We start from the raw sequence: 20,826 nt of genomic DNA, 5'->3' as shown, positions 1-20,826 counted from the left end.
CGTACACAGTCCTCAGGGCCTTCTTGGAATACAATTCCTGGGGCTTGAACAGCTCCTCCATGAACTTCCTGTTGAACATGGTGCTGATGATGTCGTTCATCACTGCAAAGACAAGGAGGCTCCGCTGTTTGGGTCCCAGCAGCCCAGCCCTGGCGTCACCGAGGGCTCCCACGGGAGCTGCAGGAGCAGGGACAGAGCCCAGGAGAGGGAACAAACAGCCCCTCCCAATCCAACACCCCCTCGGTCCTGCCCGTGCTGAGCCTGCTGATGTTCCCCAGGGCACAAACCACCCGAGCTGAAGGCAGCAGTCCCTGCTTCCCAGTGGGAATAAGGCTGGCTGTGCTGCCCTGCTTTTACAGCTGTGCTTGGTACTTCTCACTTGTAAATAATGATGTTTCTAGGCTGCTCTGACATGTTATTATCTAGAAAAGCTCCAGTTCTGCCTCCTAAGGAAACTATTCTGCACCACTCTTGAGCTCTGCAGACTGGCTGTGCCTGTTCCCCTCTGACCCTGTCAGTCTATCTTTTCTCTCTCCACAGAAGCTCCTGGATGACTCAGGGCTCTCTGCAGTCTTTATTCCAAACGGATTAAAACTGGCAGGTATTTAAGGAAGCATTTATATCCCTGGGTTCTATGTCAGCCCATTCAGGGCTCTCACATCTGCAACACCTGCAGGCACTGGAGCGGCTCAAAGGCAGAATTCCAAACCTTGCAGGTGGTTCATTTTTTTATGTGCAAATTTAGACCTGGAACAGTTTTGTGACTTACTGAAGAGTTTGTAGAGCCCAGGAGTGCTGAGTGTGAGGGCTGTGCTCTGGATATCCAGCTTTTAATGCACAGAAGATGGAAAACATTTTGCACTGGTTCAAGCAGATGCAGCATCTGAGCTTTTGTGCTGGATTGGATATTTTATGATCTCCCTGATAGACTCCACAGAGTTATCACCAATAAACATTTATTTCTCTACCAAAAGAATGGAAAATGAAAATGCCAGGTCACACAGACTGCTGGACAAGAATGGATCTTCCTAAGCAGGTGACTGTTACTGAAGCCCACAGTGCCAGACAATCCTAGGGGATTAAAAAAAAATCTCAGAATAAGTAATGGAAATAAAAGGAAAAGGAGAAAAACCGAACACAGAGATAGTGGTGGTGATCAGTGCTTTGAACTGCTGCCCTAATGATTCCCTGGGGGGTCAGACACATGGCTTCTCACACCTGTCCTACACCAAGAGCCAAATGAAAGGTCATGTCCCTGTCACTCCACCTCTTCTGACAGGATTAACTCCTTGGGAACGTTGCTGGGAATGCTGGGAGCCTGGGCAGGGACAGCTGGGAGGGCAGGGGCCTCCTGAGATGTTTCTCTGTCCTCCCTAAACCTGCTGGTTACAGGTTCCTCCTGCCCTGGTCACACACAGCAGCTGACAGGGCTCCCCAGTCCAGGTTTAAGTACCCAAAAGTGCCTGAGCAGTGGATTATAAATATACCTAAACACAAACAGGAAAAAAAATCCCTCCTTCCTCCCTTCCTTTCAAATAAACTGTCCATAAAACTGATCCCTACTTGCAATCTGAGGCAGAAATCCTCACTATTTCAGGGAGAAATTCAAATATTATTAGTATCTATTTCATTTTGCAGGGAACCAATTATGACAAAAATAAGAACTTTAGCCTTATACTGCTATCAAGGAAAGTATTTTTAAGCTGCCTGTGTGTGCTGCCCACACAAAGGCTTCTCCTGTCTTTGCAGAGTCACAAATAACCCAAAACACCACCGGGAGACTGACACCTCCCAGTACGGTGATTTTTCAATGGAACTGAAGCTCTGTGTGAACCACACACCCAGTCTGACATAAATTATCTCCTGGAATTAAAACCTCTTGTGTGGGCTATAAAAAGAACTGAGAAACACATAAAAAAAATCATGGTGAAGGGCAAATCTCCCACAGTTTGACAATAAATCTGTCAGGTGTTGAGTGATGACACGGGGAGGGCCTGGGGAGCTGCACACACCAGTGTGGCCGTGGCAGGGGACACTGGAGAGCTGGCCTGGGGACATGGCACAAGCAACACAGCAGAAAGCAACTGAGCAGAGAGGGGAGGCAGGAGGGAAACCAGTAAAGCCAACCAGGCAACCCCTCGCTGTGCTGGATGGGATAACATGCAGCACGTTATGAGACTTCTGAGATATTAAAGGCTGGAAAAGGGTGTTCTTGGAAACAGGAGGCAATGGTAGCAAAAATAAGCCGGGGCAAACTGCAGGACATCAGTGCTTACCTGCAGTAAACATTAAACCCTGCCAACGATGCTTATTCTGAAAAAGGTGAATCATAACCCTGATCTCTTGTAAGAAAGGGCTGCTCAGAAGGCCACTGAGATTCAGGAGGTTCATTTCCTCACCCAGCCCTTCAGCACAGCCCTTGCTGGAGGCTCCTGTTCCAGGCAGATTCCCGAGGGAATCGTGTTCCCAGCTCGGCTGCTCCCCTGCAACACCCCAGGGCTCAACCCCACCCCAGGACCATTCCAGTCAGGAGGAGCTGGGCTGGGGTGTGGGCACCTGCTCCTTTGGGATCACCCTGCCAGCTGTGAGCACCAGCACAGCCTGCCAGTAGACAGGGCTGGAATGCCTTCAATCTTCCCTGGAGTTCACCTGTCCAGACCCCGAGCAGCGAGTCAGAAAAGGCCTTAGGAAAATGGAGCTTCCCCAACATTCCTGCATTTCAGCAGACAAACAACCTCCACAATGCTCACACGATTACATGCTTGCATTAAAACCATGCTAGAGAAACACAAATTGTTTTGACAGGAAAGACCACTCAGACAATAAGTTCTGATTCATTTACAGTCTCCGTTAAATCAACCACTGGTTTTTGAGGCCCTGTGATTTCGGGATGCTGCCTGTTTTCTCTCAGATCTACAAGGTGCATTTTAGGGCCCAGGTGAGCATTCCTGTCCATGTGTGACAGTGCCTGAAGGCTGCAGGAGCAGCCCCGGGGGGTCAGGCAGGACGAGCCCCAGGTGAGCACGTGGGGTTGGACTGGTGCATGCAGCCAGCAGTTACTGTACCTCGTTTCCTGTCCACATCTGTCCATTCATCTACACGAAGCATATAAAACAAAACATCATTCGAGACGTAAGAACAAGAGTCGCAAGGAGAGGAAAAGAAATAAACTAAAAAAAAAGAAGAAGAAAAAAAAATAGAAAAGCTGACGAATGGATTTTGTCTCTTCTCATCAGCATGTAGCAATGGAGAATCCTGCCCTCCCCTTGGATAAAATCCTGCTGCTTCAGCACACATCAAATTTTACCCTTTGCATAGAGCTTGGGAAGTTTTCAGTTGTATTTTCAGTGAACAGTATTTGAGTGAACAGCTTTAAGCATTAACAAACACTTCAGTGTGGATGAACCACATCTCAGTGAAATTAACACTCAGTTTTTTGGAAGATAAATATCCACATGTGGATAAACTAGGACAGACCCAATTCTCCTGCTGAGATACTCCACCAAGACGTAATTTAGTTTGAACTCTGAACTCAGCCCTGTATGAACAGCAGCAAACTTTTGTCAGATCATTCTCTCGGGACACACCATAAATAAATAAATAATTACAAATTGCCCCCTCACAATAATATGATAATTAAACAGTGAACCCTTTGTTGTTCGGCACTTCATACAGGACAGGTAGAAGGGATAAACATAACAATCTCTTCAATACTGGGTTCAAATCAAGTTGGTTTTTCATTAAAGCATCCCAAAGCTTCCCCAGGCACATTCCCCATCCCACGACAGGCAGCTGCAAGGAGCTGTAAAGCAAAGCTGCAGTGATTTAAAGTGGAAAACAAAGAGGAGTTGGGCTGTGAGCTGGAGTTTGGTGCCACACGTGAAGGCACGGGGCTGTACAAGGATTTTGGCCAAACGCTGCTTGAGAGATCAAGCAAAACCAGACAAGGGTTTTTCAAGAGCCGTGCTGGTGTTATTTGAATACAACACAATTTCAACACAATGTGCTGCTTCTGCACAGGCTTTACAAACTTATTCCTGGGAACTCCTTCCCGTTGCAAAGCGACCTGATCTGCCCCGGAGAGTTCAGGACCCGGGCTGGCATCACCAGACCCTGAGTTATTTTGAGCCCCCCAGAGCACGTTTCTGAAGCTTTAACCCCCAAACCAAGCCCAGAAGCCCCGACTGGGCTCCAATCCCCTCCTCGCCCGCGAGAACCTCCCAAACCAGCGCCGGCAGCACCTTCGGGCTGTCCCCACAGAAACTTCCCAGAGCCCCGCCACGGCTTCCCAGCGCGGGACACACACAGTTGGGCTGTTACTGCCACAACCCCCGCGGCAATTAATTAACTACCGCCACGGGGCCGCGTGTCCCCGGGGCGGCATCCCGGGAGCGGGGGGCACCGGGAGCGGAGCGCCAACACCCCCACCCCATCCCCGGGCAAGGAGGGCCGGCCCCCGCCCGGCGCGGCTCACCTTTGCGCGCCTTGTCGCCCGGGATGCTCTGGGCGCGCAGCCGCTGGTCCAGGATGTAGAGCATCTCCCCGCCCAGGTTGAGGAAGAGCAGCGGCAGCGTCCGAGCCGACATGGCCGCCGTCCCCGCCGCTCCCGCCGTTGCCCGGCAACCGCGCCCCGCCGCAACCGCGCGCATGCGCGGTTGCGGCGGGGCGCGGTTGCCGGGCAACGGCGGGAGCGGCCTAGAGAGGACGCGGACCCATCGCGGCCATCCCGGACAAGGCCGCGGCCCCCCAGCCTGTGCCAGGGCTTCCCCTCGCACCTTCCAGGACACCGCGCCAGCCTGGAATTAAGCGTCCAAACCACGCGAACCCACTCGCTGCCCTCCCCCTTCCTCCCCCCACCCCATCCTTCCAGGTGCTCGGCCCGGCGGCGCGCACGCAGCACATGAGCACGGAGGCCTCTGGTGTTTTGGGAGGGTGTTTTATTGTCAGGCTGGCTGTGTTGCTACACGGGAGTCCCCTCCTGTGCTGGCTTCTCCTGTGACACCTTTTCCTGTGCCGGCTTCTCCTGTGCCACCTTCTCCTGCCCCTGCTGCCCCTGTGCTGCCCTGGCTCTCGCCTGCCGCTCTCTCCTCTGTTTCAGCCTCTCCGCCGCTTTCAGCTTCTGCGCCTCCTGGAACACCTGTGGGAGCGAAAAGGCGAGGCAGGGGTTGATGGAGCTGCTCCCCACACGGCCTGCTGCGGGCAGAGCTGCTCCGCCACGTGCCGATTCCCACACCAGGGCTTTCAGGAAAAAAAAAAAAAAGCTGGTTTGAAAAACGCATTTTTGAGCAGAGCAGTAGCACAGCCTGGAGTGCTTGAACACAGCACACGTGTCACACTGCCCACGACACAACCGTCCCCCGTGGAGCTCTTGGCTGGGCTTAGCCAGTTCTCTACAGGCATTCTCAACCCCAAAGCCTGGATTAGGACTCGGTGATCAGATCAGCCGTTTCTGTCCTAATTGTGCCCTCTCTGAAGCAGTGTTTTCGCAGTGCAGCTCTGCAGTCCATACCTTGATGCAGAAGGCCTTCTTCACCATCCAGCGCTTGGTGACGCGCCGTGTGTAGGGCGCGGGGAGGCTGTACTGGATGCCCAGCTGCTGGCAGGTCTTCTCAAAGGTGTCGTAGCGCACCCGCCGCAGGTACCCCAGCAGCTTCTTCCGCTTGTCTATGTCCATCAGCATGCGCCGACGGTTGTTCTTGTCCTGCAAAGCACCCAGGGCTCACTGGTCTGCAGACAGATCACCCTGCCATCCCAGTGAATTACTGAGAACAGACCAGAGTCGGGCTGAAAGGGAATAATCAGGTTAAGGATGGGCCCTCAGAATGGCTTTTCTTGGCAGGTACTGTGAGTGTGTCAGGTCAGCACAGGGAGATCCGGGAAGATTTCATTTACTTTGCATTGGAATTGCTTTCTCCATTCCCTGGCTGCACGCTCCCCTTCCTCCCTGACCCCGAACACTGCTTTCAGCTCGTGCAGTTTCAGGCGGTGGCAAAAGCTGCAGGGAAGGTCTGCTGGCTAAAACCTGCTGCCCCTGAAGTGTACTGCTCCAGAGTAACACAGAGGCATTCACCTTCGTTTTGCCAGAAATCAAATGTGAGAATAACCCATGACTTGGCTCTGTCTGACTGTCTGGTTGTTCTCTGGAAGGGAATGTGTGCAGCCCCAGCCACGCCACTCGGGGCAATCCCTCACGGGAGACACTTCCCTGCCCTATAGGAGTGATTTGTGTAAAGCACAGGCTCCAGCCAAGGAAGTCTAAAAGGTCTCTTTGCTGGAACACTTGGTACAGCTTCTGGCTCGTAATAAAAGCTGAATTCTGTTTTACCCTTCAAGTTTTCACGATTAACAAACAATTACGCACTTGTTAATTCACTTCCCGCCTTTTGCCCTGCACAAAGAACCTTTAGTAACTTTTATTCATAAACTCAGCTGTGATATTTCAGGTTTGGGCCCGAACCCAGGTAGCTGCAGGCAGGGAGGTGGCTGTTGGGGCATTCACACAGTCCTGTCCACCAAACGTTTCCATGAGCAGCACCAGGAGAGACTTTGCTCTTTGCCTCTCACTGCAGCTGCTGCAGTGGCACATGAATTAGCAAAAACTAAGCAGTGAAGCCACATCTGCAGGGAGGAGAAATGGAGCTCAGCTCTGCCCAAAGCAATCTGCTCAGCCATTTCCTCCAGCAGGAACAAACCCGAACACCCTCCACACCGAGCCGGTGAGAATCCGGCTGTGCCTGAGCCAGCAGCTCCCCACACTGGCACCAGGAACAGCTGGAACTATTCCATAAACCTCCTTAGGAAAGCCACAATAAAATCCTTTTCTTCTAAACTGAGAGAACCACCCGAGCAGCTGCTGCGTGTGGGCTCAGATCCCCGAGTTACCTTGGGGTGCCTCTGGAGGTGCTCCTCGAACATGCGGATCCTGGCAGTCAGAACTGCAACTGCGGAGAACAGAGCGGGCCGGGTGAGAGCAGCAGCCTTCCCAGGGGATCCAGGATCATCTGCCATCCCTGCAGCTGCCAGCTGAGCACTGCTGCTCCTGAGGGACCCACAGCACCACACAGACACTGCCCACCAAACCACAGCACACAGCCTGCAGGGCTGTTACTGTTTAGAGGCTGCTTAATTAGAAGGGAGAATTTTAACGACAGATCGAATAAATTTATCTGTGAAACTCCACTTGCACTCAATTCCCAGTGACTTTACATTCATTTCACCTCCTGTGGTTCAAGCTCTGGAGGAACAGAAAGCAATAAAGGTGTTTTTTTCCAAGAGCACCAGGCCAGCTCTTTGGGATTTCGGGCTCTGGAGAGAGCTGCTGGTGACATCCTGAGGAACTGAAGGGCTTTACTGATGAGGAGGAGGTGCATCTTGGTCAGTGCAGCATGGCCTTTGTCCCTGCACTGTCCCCACACCGTGCTTCAGCCACAGCTCTCTGATGCAAAGGGAAATTTGGGTTCCATGGCTAAATCTGCTTCATTCTGGTAACAGATGCAGCTCAATGTCCCAGAGGCACTCCGAGCAGAGTAATGCACACCCTGCCTTTGGAGGGTGGATGTGGAGCAGGAATTTGGAAGCACCCCAGCAGGCTCTGCCAGTGAGCATCCACTGCCTCTGCAGTGCTCCCAGAGCCGGAGCAGCCCTGCAGGCCATCCTGCCTCTGGGGGGCTCTCCTGGGGGAGATTCTCCTGAACTGTACAGCAAACTGCAAGTGCTGGGGTGGGAACAGCGGAATAAAAGCAGGGATGCTTCATCTGCCAACAATAACCTTCCTGCTTTAAACTTGCCTTGCACCTCAAAGGAGCCGTTGTCGCTGGGAGACCTCCTGACCTTCTCCACCAGCTGCTGCGTCTTGATTTTCATCTTCTCCTTCTGTGGGTCACAGCAAAGAGCTGGTCACTGTCTCAGGAACACTAAAGGTCAGAGACACCCAGCTCTCTCCACAAACACCCAGGTAAAGGCTTTGCAATTAAGAGCTTTACTCAGTGGTTTTACATCCTTTTAAGCTGAAGTGACAACCAGCAAGGAGCAGCGAGATCTGTGTGCCACCTTATTATCTGTTTACTTGGTTTGCTGGGCATACAAAAGTAAAAATAGCTTGAAGAACATCTGCTGTCCAGTGCACTGGTTTCTAGAACCACAGGCAGCAACAGAGCACAGCTCATCACCCCAGGACTGCTGAATACTTTCTTCTCTCATTCTGATGTGCAATTATTATCCTGAAGAAGACTATGGGGTAAATTCTAGAAGCCCACAAGAATTATCACTCTCATGTATTTAATCACCCCAGATTTGCAGTCACTTAAAAATACAGTAGCTGAACAACACAGACAAGTCTCACACAATGTGCTCACTAATTCTACTTTTTTCACCCAAGCAGAATGGCACTGACCTGACTTGCCATTTCCAGGGACAACAGCCTTCTCACTACATCATCCACGCTGCAAGGAGATGGCAGATTAGTTTACAAGCTGGAATCAAGTCTATTTAACAAAAGAAATGAGCTCAGGTTTTCAGAACATACTCACTTTCCTCAACTTTCCTTTACTCTACAATGGAGCAGAGCACTACTCTCACATGGAGTAAACAAAGACCTCCCACAGCCCTAATCACTGACTGTGTCTGTAAATTTGCCTTTCAAACTGACTGCAATTTCTGTGCCCACAGAGCATTAATTAGTGAATTACTGAGCAGGTGACAGCATCCACATGTGTAAGATACAAAGCTCTGGAGAGAACAGCCATGCCCTCTCCATGTCATACCTGTTCATTACTGGGAGATTGGCATAGTCCTTCTTCAGCATGGTGGGAGGGAGGTCATCCAGCTGGCTGGGGATGTCTACAAAGAGGAGGCAAACATCTGAGGAAGGGCAGGACAGAGCCAGAGCTCTGAGCTGGCAAACTGGACCAGAGGAAAAATGCTGCAAAGGAAACTGTGTGCTCCAAACGAGAAGGGAAAACTGAACAGATCCAGCCAAGCTGGCAGGAGTTGAGGGAATCAAACAGGTTCAGTCTCTTCCCTTCAGCACTCTGGACTTACAGTGTGGTGTACATGGATTTACAGAGTCCACTGAGCTCAGAGATCACAGCATGGTTTGGATTGGAAGGGACCTTAGAGATCATCCAGTCCCATCTCCCCTGCCATGGACGGGGACACCTTCCCCTACCCAGGTTGCTCCAACTTGGCCTGGGACACTTCCAGGGATGAGGCAGCCACAGCTTCTCTGGGCAACCTGTGCCAGGGCCCTCCCACCCTCACAGAGCTCCCACTCGTGACAAGCACTGATTTTCCCACATTCAGGAGCTGCTGAATCTTCTGGGTGGCTTCTGAGCAAGGAATTATTCCTGGAATGATTTCTGTGCCATGAGGGTACGACTCTGAGCATGTCAACAGTACAGCCTTTGGCCCCGTGGGCCCTGACCTACCTCTCCTCCTCCTCGTCACCGGTCTGGCATAAGCCCTGGCCTGCTGGAGAGCGGGGCTGCAGGCTGGGTGGGAGAAACACAGAGTTACAGAGCACAGGCTGCGGGGCGGGAGGGGTGCCCTGCAGAAATGTGCTCACTGAGAAGGTCTAAACTGATGAATTAACTCCAGTAACGTCAAGAGCGAGGTGGAGGGGCTGCTCTGGACCCCCAGTGCCAGAGCTCAGGGCAGCCACCCCTGGGGACAACCTGTGTGTGACACACATTCACCATCCGCCTGGACCGACCATTCTGGGACCTTCCATGAGCACACTCTTCCCGCTGCTGCTCCGGGCCCCGGGAATGAAGTTATTGCCCCGTTCCTCCACCGCGTTTGCAGGCACAGCCCCGGCAGTCTCTGACCCGCCTGCACGGGGGGCTGGGGGTCTCAGGCCCCGGGACTGCCCCTTCCCCGCACCCTCCGTTCCCGCCGCCCGCTCCACAATTCCTCCACCGGGCCCCGGTTCCCCCTCCCTCCCCGTCCGTCCCGCGGCCCCCGCGTCCCTCACCGGGCCGCGCCCAGCCCAGCGCGGCGGCCGCGCCGCGGCCCACCATGGCCAGCATGGCCGCGCTGAGCGACCCCGCCATGGGCGCCGCCATCTTGCCCAGGCGCGGCGGGAGAGCGCCGAGATACGGGGCGGGGCGAGCGAGCGCCGAGCGCATCGATGGGAGCCCCAGTGCCCATCCCGGTCCTGGTCCCGACCCTGTCCCGGTCCAACCCTTGTCTTGTTCCCGCCCCTGCCTGGTCCAGGTCTCTTCCCTGTTCCCATCCTCATCCTCATCCCCATCCCCTTCCCGGTCCAGCAGAGGCGCCCGGGTTGCTCTCAGCACGTCCCTGTTTATTGCGGAGGGGTGACAGGAGGGGACACACATAGCGGGATAGAGCCGGGCAGCGGTGGATCCCGCATCCCGGGTCTCTGCTGGCATTCCCGGTGCCGCTGCCCGGCTCCGTCCCGCGCTAGTCCGCCCGGCACTCGTGCAGCTCCTCGGCCCCGCCGATGCGGAGCCCCTGCAGCAGCGGGAAGGTGGCGGGGGGCTCCTCGGGGACCCCCCAGTCCCCGCCGCCGTCCCCGCGGCCCCGCAGGTTCTCGTAGAAGCGGGGTCCGGGCTCGGGGAGCAGCCGCTGCCCCCGGTACCCCGCGCCGCCCACCCGCGCGTACTGCACGGGCTCTCCGGGGCCGTCCTGCCGCACGTAGGGCCGGGGCAGCGCCGGGGGCGCGGCGGGCGGAACGGGGGGCTCCTTCCCCGGCGGCTTCCCCGGGGCCCCTTCCAGCACGGTGACGGTGGAGATGGAGGCAGGGCCGGGCTCCTTCGCGGCGGGGACCAGGAGCGGCTCCTGGGGACAGCGGGAGGTCACGGCCGGTGCCACCTGCCCGGTGCCACCTGCCCCCAGTGCCACCTGCCCCCGGTGCCACCTGCCCCCGGTGCCCCTCGCCGTGGCCCGGCGGGGAGCAGGGCTGGGGGAGCAGCCACCCCGGTCTCACCTGCGGCAGCACTGCCGGCACCCACTTGCCCAGGCTGCTGTTGGCGGGGTCGGGGACGCTGGGCCAGAGCTGCTCCTTCACCCTGGGGACCAGGGGACGAGGGTGTCAGCCAGGGGCTGGAACGGGTGGGCTTGGGGCTGGGCTGGCTCCTGCCAAGCTCAGGGCAGGATGTCACAGCTCCCTGTCCAGGGGCTCCTGGGGCAGCCCAGCCCAGACAGAGCCCCTGGTACTCACCGCTCGTTCTTCTGGAAGCAGATGAGCAACAGTATGAGCAGGAGAAAGGCCAGCCCCAGGGTCAGGAACAGGAACTGGATCTCGGTGTCATCTGGGAAGTGGGACAGGGTCACAGGGAACTGCGGTGGGTGCTGTCAGCTGCGCTGTGCCATGAGGCCAGGGCAGGACCAGGGGTCTAGGGGTCCCCTCCCCACGGGGCTGCCCCCCTCACCAAGCACTGTGGTCACCAGGGTCAGGCTGGTGCCGTTGGTGCTGCCGGCAGCCGTGGATGCCATGATGTGCACCTTGTACAGGGTCGAGGGCCTCAGCCCCCGGATGACAAAGGAGCTGAGAGAGGGGCTCACGGTGGCACCTGGGGACACAGAGGGCTGTGGTGGAACCCCCTCCCCTGCACAGCTCCTCGGGTCTCTGCTGGCAGGGCACAGGGTCTGCCGTGTCCGCAGCCAGCACGTCGAGGCAGGATGGAGGGCAGGGTCAGTGGTGCTGCGGGCGGGACTCACTGGCCACGTCGGCAACGCTGTTGGCCCAGAAGATGGTGTAGTTGGTGATGAAGCCGTTCTGCATCTCCACGGGCAGCGGCTCCCAGCACAGCTCGGCCTCTGACTTGCTGATGCTCCTCAGGTGGAGCTTTGGGGCGTGGGACGGTGCTGGAAGGAGCAGGACAAGGCACCAGGCACTGAGCAGAGCGGCTGCCTTGGTTGGGGCCTGGTATGTGTGGGGGGTCCCACTCCTGAGGTGTGGGCATCAGGCCCACACTGTGGGGCAGCTGAGAACACCTTCAGACACGAGCCAAACCCAGCCCTGCAGGCTGAGCTCTTGGGCACAGCACCTGAACTGGGGCTGCGGGGGGAGCGCCTGTCCCTCCTTTTGGAAGGGCAGAGGTTGTTGGGGCCCTGGGGCAGCCCTGGGGGCACACGTACCCCTCTGCTGGGAGTAGGCTGCGGTGTGGGTGGGCGTCCCGACGGCGTCCTTGTAGAGGGGGTACAGCGCGATGCTGTAGCGCTGGAAGGGCTCGATGCCATCTGCAATGCAGGGCAGGGGGTGGGCGTTCGGGGCACTGCTGCAGAGACCCCCGGCTGTGCCACCCCTGCCCCCCCGAGCCAGCCTGCCTTGCCCTGGGGCTGGATCCAGAGGAAGGAGGGAGGGTGGGAGCGGGCTCAGGGCTGGGTTTGGTCAGGACGGGTGTCAGCCCCTGGGACAGCCAACCATGAGGGCAGAGACTGCCCAGCAGGGCAGGGACCCCCACTCACACTGGATGAGGGCTCTGGTGGCCGCTCTGTCACGCTCCATCTGCCAGCAGGCACTGCAGTGTCCGGGCTCTGATGTCACCCGCTGCCACTCCAGGACATAGGCGACCACGGGGGCCGGCGGTGCCTCCCAGTGCACCCTGAGGCTGCTGTTGCCCCCAGGCCCAGCCCAGAGCCCGGCCAGGGGCTCACCTGCATGGGACAGGGTGATGGGAGACAGGAGCATCCTGCATCACCCCACTGTGCCTCCCACTCCAGAGTGCTCCTCGCCCTGGTTGTGCACCCCCTGGCAGTCTGTTTGGGGGAGCAGAGCCCTGGGGGGCACATGGAGGTTTTGGGCCCTGCTCTCACCTTTTCTCTCCAGGAGGACAACCTCGGTCGCTGCCGACTCTCCGGCAGCGTTGTAGGCAGAGAGATAGACCCTCCTGGTCCCCGCGGGCGCCGAGAAGTTGCAGTGGGTGTGGGTGGTGTTGCAGACGGTGGGGGGTTCCCTGCCCCTCCTCCTGGGGCTCAGGGTGACACGGTAGCCCAGCACTCGCCCGTTGGCCTCGTGCCGCCGTGGGGCCTGGGCACAGGGGGATGTCGGTCCCCGCGGGGATCTCGGTCCGGGGGGTGATGCCCCTGCAGTCCCCGAGTGCCCGCCCATCCCCGCTCACCTTCCAGCGCAGCTGCACCTCCAGCCGCCCCCCTGCCCCGGCCGGCCGAGCCCCCCACCACGCGTCCAGCTTCCCTGAGGGGGCTGCAGGAGGAGGAGGGCGAGAGGAGCTGAGAGGGGCCAGCACGGCCGTGCCCCAGCACTGTGCTGCCTGCCCGGGCAGAGGGGACCCCTGGGTGACTCTGCACCAACCTTTCTCGTGGGTGGTGTAGTTCCTGCCCAGGCTCCACTCACTCCAATAGGCCAGTGCCGAGCTCCGCCGGCACCGCATCTGGAAGTGGTACTGTGTGCCGAAGAGGAAGCCACAGCGCTGCGCGGTGCCGGCCCAGCCCACGATGCCACCGACCTGGTGGCAGCCAGAGTGAGGGCTGTGCTGGCTCCTGCCTCAAGCAGGGCCGGCCCTGGTGTGGGTGCAAGGGGACACCTTGTCCCCCTCCCACACGAGCACCCTGCTGCTCCCACTGCTCCCACCCCCCCAGCTGCACTCACCAGGGTCCAGTCGGGCTCCTCGGGTGCCCGGTAGCGCAGCTCACACTGCAGCTCCATGTGCTCCGTGCCCCGCGCCACCTCCCAGGCCAGGGCGACGCAGTCGGTCTGGAAGGGGATGGACTGGATGTTCCTCAAGGTTGGGGGGTCCAGCTTGGCTGGAGGAAGAGCAGGAGAGAGCTGGAGAGGTGCCTTGGTGGGCAGAGCCAGAGGCCATGGCCTCACGTGTGTCTCTGGTTAATGCCAGGAGCTGCAGCTGGGGTGCTGCAGCAAGAAATGGCAAGAAACCACCTCAAACAATTTAGGAAAAGAGCTCGTGGCAGGGAACAGGGGCTGGTGCATGTCCCTGCCTGAGATGGGGGGATGCTCAGGAATGCAGCCCAGGGGTGAGAGTGTGGTACAGCCATGGGAGGGCTCAGCTGGTTCCTGGGCACTCCTTCCCTGGGCGCAGAGCAAGGAGAATAAGCTGCTCCATCTGGAAAGGCTCCTTTTATAAATAGTTTATAGGCACTGGATCCATTATTAATAGACCTCCTGAATAAATGGGTAATCAATTGCTGGAGGAGCTGCGGAGTGCACCGGGTCAACCGGCAGCTCATAACCCGCCGCACGCGCTGCTCGCGTAACGCGGCGCTGGCACCGATTCATCCCGGCAGGACATCCATCACGGAACCCGCCCGGAAAATCTGACCTCAAACCCCGCCTGCTTTAAAGGCACTTTAATACCCCTGTCACCGCTGACGAACTTCCCTAGCCCCTGGCCCCCGTGCTGCCACTCACCCACGTCCATGGGGTCAATGCAGAGACGCTCCGACTCGGCCGTGCCCAGGGCGTTGGTGACGGACACCCAGATCTCCATTTCCCGGTACAGCTGGAGCAGCGGGCGCGGCACCGTGCAGTGGCTGTGCCCGTCTCGGGGGGTGCAGCCCGTCACAGCCTGGGCTCTGCTCCTGCGGCAGCCAGAGGAGTGGGCTCGGGGTCCCTCCGCCAGAGGACAAGGCTCAGTGTGGATCTGGCAGGGGCCGCGGCCTCCAGGCTTACCCGGCACACTTGAGCGCCACGCTGGTGGGGAGGTGGCTGTCGGCTCCCTGCTCCCACTGGCACGTCAGCCCGTAGTCACTGAGGTTCAGGACGCAGCTGAGGTTGAGGGGCTTCGCAGGAGGGTCTGGGGGAGAGCAGGCGGGGAAGAGCCTGAGTGAGTGTCCATCCCGGGTGGGAAGGAGGGTGGCACGATGTAGCAGCACTTACAGCCTGCCCTGATCTCGGCCGTGCCCACGCGCTGCTTGGTCCCGTTCCACTCCACGCAGCACCACAGCCTGGCCTGCGTGCGGTTGAACCGGGGCAGGGTGAGGTTGGACACATCCGTGCCCCCTGGTCCCTGGCGCTGGCTCCCAGCCACGGGCTTGTTGTCCAGCATCCAGCTGATCCGGACCTTCCCCTGCTCCAAGCCCTGGCAGAGTTCCCTCTGGATGGTGCAGGTTGCTGTGACAGTCGAGCCCAGGGGCACAACGGGTGAGCCCACAGCCACCGAGGCACAGCCCAGAGTCCCTGCGGGCAGGAAAAGTGTGTCACATCCTGGGCACGGCTGTGACAGAGCCATCTCAGCTTCTTGGTGCCCAGGCAGGACAGAGGGATGAGCCTCTCCCCTTAGATGGGCCCCCCAGCCCTGGAGAGGAAGAGCGGGGCGTTGGGCAAGCTGCTGTGCCGCTGCTCTTCCTGCCAGCCAGGATGGGCACAGGGGGCACAGGCTGGGGGACAGCACAGGACGGGCCTCACTCACCGCTCGGGCAGAGCAGCAGGAGCAGGGAGAGCCGGAGCAGGGAGGGTGTCCCAGCACCGCGCCTGGCCATGGTGTCCTCCGGGGCTTTGGCATCACCTGCAATGGAGAGAGCGGCTTGTCCCGGGGGTCGGCAAGGGCTGGGGGCGAGGTGGGCTGGAGGAGCCGGGCTCCATCGTCACCGGCGCTTCCCGGAGCAGAATGTCCTTTAGCTGTCAGAGCCAGCCTCTCCCCAGCCCTTCCGACACCTCTGTCCCCGCCTCGGCCGCCCCCGCAGGCACCGGCAGCGCAGCGGAGCCGCTGGGACCGGGGTCCCTCCGCGTGTCGGCCCCGCAGCCCATCCCGGGCACTGCACCCCATGCCCGGCCGCAGCACGGGCTGGTTTTATCTCCGCTATCTGCAGCCGCTGCCGGGCACAGATTTGCGGTTTGAGGGCGGGTGAGCGCTGCGGAGGCGGAGGGCGACAAGCTGGGAGAGGGAAGCGAGTGACCGACGGCAGCTCAGCGGAGCCGGCCTGAGCTGCGGGGTCCTGCGCACGCCCCCCCTGTCCCCCTGCCTGGGGCTGGGAATGGCCCTGCCAGCGGCGGCTGCCTCTGACCCTGCCCGGCTCATCCTCTGCCCTGGCCGGGTCCCAGCCGTGTTCCGGGAGGGGCTGCCCATGCTGTGTCCAGCTCTGGGTGCCCACAGCTGTTCCCTCCTCCCAGCCCGAGCCAACATCCAGAGGGAGATGAGGGACTCGAGCGTGGGAAACGGGACAGCAGCCACCCCTGAGCACGCAGCACCTGCGGCTGTCCCAGGCAGGGGACAGGGCAGAGCAGCCACAGACACGGTGCTCAGTGGGACCTGAGCACCACCCAATCGTCCCTACCTTGCCTCCATCCCTGCTCCTCCTCCGTGCCCGGTGTGCCGGTCGCCGCTCACTGTCCGCTCCGAGCGCCGGGCTCGGGCTGCCGGTGGCTGGCCGTGCTCAGCCTGTTTGCTAACATGCTGCTTTCCCCGTTAGTTCCTCAAAACCGGGGCCGTTAATTGCTGTGACGCTCTGGAGAAGGTGATTGCAAAACACTTCCCTGAAGGCTGAGACCCCCTCGCTCGCCGCAGGCAGGAAAGCCCAGGGCACACACACATGCCGAGCAGTGCCGGCCCCCACCCTGCCAGCTCCAGCGGCCCGGACCTGGACCAGTTCCTCACTGCTACTGCCCTGGGGCCACCAGGCTGGGCTGGGGGACATGGTGGAGGACTTGGGGAGACAGGTCCTGCAGGGGCACACAGGCTAGGGATGTGGCCTCAAGGAGCAGGAGGCAAACCCAGCTGTGGCTGCTGCCTGGGTGCAGCTCACATCCCCCAGCCCGTGTCTGTGTCCATGTGGTCCAGCTTGCCCCAGGGTGAGGGGACCCACAAGATGCCCCAGGGCAGCCTGTGACCCGACCTTCCCACCAGTGCTCCCAGTGCCGACCGTTTACACAGATTATTCCAGCAGCTCCTCGCCCAGGGCTGACCTGGGGGCTCACTGCCCCCACAGGGACCCCCAGGGCTGGTGGGACGGGGCTGGCGTGGGGGGTGACCAGGGGTTGCCCAACCCACCACACACTCACAGCCCTCACAACCCTGGTGGCTGTTGTGCAAACTGCTGTTTACTCCAGGGTCTGGGCTGTGCTTCACCTCCATGGGACGTTACGGTGCTCACGCAGCCCCACGCTCCCAAAAACTGGGGGGCCAGCACAGCCCCCTGGGAGCAGAGTGTATGGGGTGGTGGGAGAACCAGCACTGCCTCCCCCAGGGCCAGGCACTGGCCAGAGGGGCATGGCCGGGGGCTCTGACCTCTGACCTCTGACCTCACAGCTCCCACAGCCCAGGCAAAGGCATTTCCCCCAAATCTGCCCTGCCCAGAGGGGGCTGTGCTGCTGGCAGGGTGGGCTGGGGGCTCAGCACCCTGGGCTGGGGCACGGGGCCGATGCCCAGCGCCAGCCTGGCCCGGGGGAGCTGCCCTCGCAACATTTCCTGGGGTGTAGCAAGCCCAGCATTTCGGGAGGGAAGCGCAGGCTGTTTACCAGCAGAGCAGGAATATCCGTGGGTAGCCATGGTGATGTGGGCATCTCCGTGGGAACGAGGGCGTAGCTGCAAACACCCAGCTGGACACCAGCGAGCGCCCATGGGGCCCCCATGGGGTACCTGCAGTGGGATCCCACACCCCAGAGTGTGGAGGGGACCCCACCTGCCCCCAGCCTCACCCTGTCCCTGCTCCACAGGGGAAGGGCCTGTCCCAGGAGGCTCCCAGCACTCCAGTCTGCCAGGGAGCTCCCTGGGAGCAGGGATGGAGTGGACCTGCCTCCCTGACAGTGCTCTCGGTTCCTGTTCAGCTCTGAGTCACCCTCACAAGCCCTGGGATGGGACAGGGGACGAGGGAGGGTGCAGGGTCCTGTCCCTGCAGAGCTCCTGCAGCCAGGACTCAGACCCCAGGGGCAGCAGGGGGCACGGGGAGGGGGCTGCCTGGGTGCAAGAGCCTGGCCTGAAGCCAGAGGGTCCCACGGGAGGCTGTGGCTGTGCAGAGGCAGGTGGTGACACGGGCCGTGGTGTGGGATAGCAGAGGGGCACAGTGTGGGGGGGTGGTGGGTGGGGGCTCACGAGGCAGGTTTTGGGGTGGGTGGTGGGGCAGTGGGCTCCCAGTCCACGGCACAAGAGCTTCCCAAATCCGAGGCCATGGGACGAGGGGGAAGGTGGAAAGGGGAAGTGGCTATGGGGCTTTTCCTGGGTTGCAGAGCCTGGGATGGGGACTGATGGCACTGGGCAGCAGCCCATGGACAAGGCCAGACCCCAGGGACAGCTCTGGTCACAATCTCCAGGCAGCAGCCCCACATTCAATGCTGGGGGGCTCTCAGCAGCCTGTGTTCCCAGTGCCCCTGACTCCATCCCTGCTGGGTGGATCACTGCTCTTAAGCAGAATAAAGTACATTCCTGGCATGTATCAGCTCCACTGGCAGCAAGAACCGGCCCCCCACGGGATTTTCCCTTTCTCCTTTTCATTCCCGAAAAAAATAAAATATTGCCAGTCATGTAAGATGCAAGATCTAAGTGCAAGAGCTGCTGCAGTCTCTAATGGATGAGGAGAGCTGGTTAATTGCTGCTCAACATGATTAATTCAAACAACCCCCCTGCTCAGCCATCAGTGGAGGGGAGGGAATGGAGGGTTCCCTGCTAAGCTGCCCCATGGGTGGGCAGAGGGGGTCAGGATGGGACCCTCGACTGGGATAGCAGCACAGGGGGCACAGGGGAGCATGGGGAGCCAGCATGGAGCTGCTCCAGGGATGGGAGCCCAGCTGGGACCCTCCTTTGTCTGCATTCTCCCAGACACCAGGGATGCCTCGAGCTCATCCCTGCCCTGTGCCACCACCAGCTCCTCCCCAGGGAAGCGGCTGCAAATTGGAGAGGATTGATGGCGGGGGCTGAGGGGCTGACCTTGAACAGCTCCCAACACGTTCCTGCAATTAATGAGGCAGGAGCATTAATTTCTGCGTGGCAGATCTGGGGAGGCCCTGGTGGGCACGGGGAGGGGGAGGAGGGAGAGATGAGCTGCCATTATTCATCTCCAATCTGTGGGACACCAAAGGGGTGCCAGGGCTCTACAGCTCTGTCTTGGCAGAGAGATCCAGTGGGTGCAGGGGTGAGAGGGGGAGATCTTCCATGGGCCCACCTACACCCTGTCTGTCCCTGAACTCCTGGCTCTCTTGCTCAGGTATCTGTGGCAGAGGAACCTCCCCGTGTCCCATGGCCAGCTGTGCCAGCTCCTCATCCCCTGCCATTCCTGGAAATTCCCACTCCTTTCTGCTGAGACACTGCAGAGCTCAGACCTGGGGAGCATCTTGTCCTTCTGCCATTGCTGGAAAGAAGTTTCCCTTCGATGCTGTCCCCCATCACACCACCAGGGCAGGGGGGTTTGTCCCCCCCACTCCCTCACCCCGTGCCCGCAGTGCCAGGCAGCCCCTCGGAGTCTGATCCTGCTGCCAGGGCCACACAGCCCCTCCTGACACTTCCCAGCAATCAGGCTGCAAGCACAGCACTATATTTTTCTGCTCTAATAAACACCTCTGACAATAATAGAAAAAAATCAGCTTTCATCGTGAGAAAAAGATACCTGGGAATTATTTACTCAGAGTCAATAGTGGCAGGTGGGGGGCCGCCAGCCCAGGCAGGTGCCAGCAGCTGCTTGTGGCTGGAACACTGCATGGGAAAGGGGCAAAGCCCTCTCAGATGATCCCCCCTCGCTCCTGCTCCCCCATCTGGGCCGTGCTCATCAGGGAACCCCCCTTTCTCTGTCCATGGGACATGCTGCCAGTGCCAGGCCCCTGCAAGGCACGGGGGGCTCGGGGGGCTCTGTGGGGTGGGAGCCCAGCTCAGGGCTGGCACCTCTCCTCTGCCTCTGCTCAGGTCTGTGAGAGCGAGCAATCCACGGGCAATGGAGCTAATCAGAAAGGCAATGAAATGTCTGCTCCAAACATCCCCTCCTGGACCCAGTGACACCAGGAAATAGGAATCCAACCAAGCAGCCTCCAGAAGTGTTTTGTTCCCCATTATTTTCATTAGCTGCCTTGTAATTTGATTTGTCCCTGTCCTGCTGCTGGCTGGTTCGGTGGCCAAGGGCAGGGACAGATGAGACCCCCTCAGATGAGCCCTGGCAGTGCTCAGGGGGGTCAGGAGTGACGGCTCCGGGGCCGTGTCCGTGCCCTGCGAGAGGGGACTGAGCCCTGATACTGCCCACATCTCCTGCCCAAAGCCCCTCGAGGCTCAGGCTGGGGTTCCCAGCACTGCCAGTGCTCTGCCCGAGGGGCACAGGGTGAGGGTCCCCGGGCTGGCCCCGCTCAGCATCTCCTGCCCCCGGGTGCTCCTGTGCCCCACGTCCTGTCCCCATTATCTGCAATTTCCTTGAAAGCTGTCAGGCCTCACCAGGGCCCCTTTGCAAATGAAGAGAGGAGGAAACAAGCAGGTCTGCATTTATCCCACTAGAAATTAATCCCCCCCTTCTTATTTAAAGGTATCAGTGAATGAGGCCAAGTTGTTAAGTGACAAAAGAAAAATGATTCTTGCCTTCCAGGGTTATTAAAATCATGTTCTACAATTTTAGCAGCCACAAGGAAGCCCAGATAATGACAGATGATGATAATCCATCTCCAGCACAGCCTGGTCTATAATGATACTGCCCATATCTCTTGTATTACCACCAATTACTCAGCGTATAATGAAAATGTACATCCATTCTGGGGAGCTGCATTTGCTGCCTCTGAATCCAATTTCTCCCTCTCCTCCTCCCAGCCCTCTCTGGCTGCAGCTGGAGCCCCTGCCGTGCCTGGCTCTGGGATCTGGGCTGGGGGAGCCTGTCCTGTGAGTGCCCCTCACCCTGCCCTTGTGCCACTGCGGGAGGGGAGCGAAGGGAGAGGCTTTGAAATGCAAACTGCAGGAGGAACACGAGAAAACACAAAGCAAAGTGGAT

At 59.1% G+C, this 20,826-nt stretch overlaps 3 protein-coding genes across 6 annotated transcripts in view; all 3 read right to left on the bottom strand.

Moving 5' to 3' along the window:
- The window catches only part of OSCP1 (organic solute carrier partner 1), an 8,994-nt gene extending 4,390 nt beyond the window's left edge, over positions 1 to 4,604 (bottom strand). The window contains exons 1-3 of the mRNA XM_027886679.1: positions 4,475 to 4,604; positions 3,066 to 3,095; positions 6 to 102 (exon numbers count right to left, since the gene is read on the bottom strand). Coding sequence (XP_027742480.1) covers positions 6 to 102; positions 3,066 to 3,095; positions 4,475 to 4,586 — 239 coding nt within the window. The 5' untranslated portion in view covers positions 4,587 to 4,604. The remainder of the gene's footprint in view (positions 1 to 5; positions 103 to 3,065; positions 3,096 to 4,474) is intronic.
- Positions 4,605 to 4,923: 319 nt separating this feature from the next.
- On the bottom strand, positions 4,924 to 10,049 carry MRPS15 (mitochondrial ribosomal protein S15). 3 transcript variants are annotated; one of them, XM_027886723.1, is made up of 9 exons: positions 9,971 to 10,049; positions 9,426 to 9,488; positions 8,763 to 8,838; positions 8,393 to 8,441; positions 7,788 to 7,872; positions 6,883 to 6,941; positions 5,510 to 5,701; positions 5,033 to 5,137; positions 4,924 to 5,002 (listed from the first exon to the last, which is right to left on the bottom strand). In XM_027886723.1, the coding sequence occupies exons 1-9, from the start codon at positions 10,047 to 10,049 to the stop codon at positions 4,961 to 4,963; spliced, it is 750 nt and encodes a 249-aa protein (XP_027742524.1). In that variant the 3' UTR covers positions 4,924 to 4,960. The 3 variants fall into 3 exon arrangements, with proteins under 3 accessions (XP_027742524.1, XP_027742523.1, XP_027742525.1); XM_027886722.1 differs by having other exon boundaries at positions 4,924 to 5,137; XM_027886724.1 differs by lacking the exon at positions 9,971 to 10,049 and adding an exon at positions 9,721 to 9,742 and having other exon boundaries at positions 4,924 to 5,137.
- A 315-nt stretch (positions 10,050 to 10,364) lies between these two features.
- The window catches only part of CSF3R (colony stimulating factor 3 receptor), an 11,874-nt gene continuing 1,412 nt past the window's right edge, over positions 10,365 to 20,826 (bottom strand). The window contains exons 1-16 of one of the 2 annotated variants that reach the window (XM_027886697.1): positions 16,213 to 16,324; positions 15,348 to 15,443; positions 14,816 to 15,115; positions 14,609 to 14,732; positions 14,348 to 14,517; positions 13,571 to 13,725; positions 13,274 to 13,427; positions 13,083 to 13,165; positions 12,778 to 12,991; positions 12,430 to 12,618; positions 12,100 to 12,201; positions 11,680 to 11,826; positions 11,391 to 11,531; positions 11,180 to 11,270; positions 10,946 to 11,027; positions 10,365 to 10,797 (exon numbers count right to left, since the gene is read on the bottom strand). In XM_027886697.1, coding sequence (XP_027742498.1) covers positions 10,420 to 10,797; positions 10,946 to 11,027; positions 11,180 to 11,270; positions 11,391 to 11,531; positions 11,680 to 11,826; positions 12,100 to 12,201; positions 12,430 to 12,618; positions 12,778 to 12,991; positions 13,083 to 13,165; positions 13,274 to 13,427; positions 13,571 to 13,725; positions 14,348 to 14,517; positions 14,609 to 14,732; positions 14,816 to 15,115; positions 15,348 to 15,417 — 2,400 coding nt within the window. In that variant the 5' untranslated portion in view covers positions 15,418 to 15,443; positions 16,213 to 16,324 and the 3' untranslated portion in view covers positions 10,365 to 10,419. Of the gene's footprint in view, positions 10,798 to 10,945; positions 11,028 to 11,179; positions 11,271 to 11,390; positions 11,532 to 11,679; positions 11,827 to 12,099; positions 12,202 to 12,429; positions 12,619 to 12,777; positions 12,992 to 13,082; positions 13,166 to 13,273; positions 13,428 to 13,570; positions 13,726 to 14,347; positions 14,518 to 14,608; positions 14,733 to 14,815; positions 15,116 to 15,347; positions 15,444 to 16,212; positions 16,325 to 20,826 lie in introns of those variants that run through there. The other variant, XM_027886698.1, reaches the window with a different exon arrangement.

Source organism: Empidonax traillii, unplaced genomic scaffold (assembly GCF_003031625.1).
Source record: "Empidonax traillii isolate 1590-97213 ecotype Southwest subspecies unplaced genomic scaffold, ASM303162v1 scaffold192:size804837, whole genome shotgun sequence".
In the NCBI taxonomy this organism is placed as follows: Eukaryota; Metazoa; Chordata; class Aves; order Passeriformes; family Tyrannidae; genus Empidonax; species Empidonax traillii.
The sequence above is the reverse complement of the archived record's forward strand: the minus strand, read 5'-3'. Positions and strand labels throughout refer to the sequence as shown.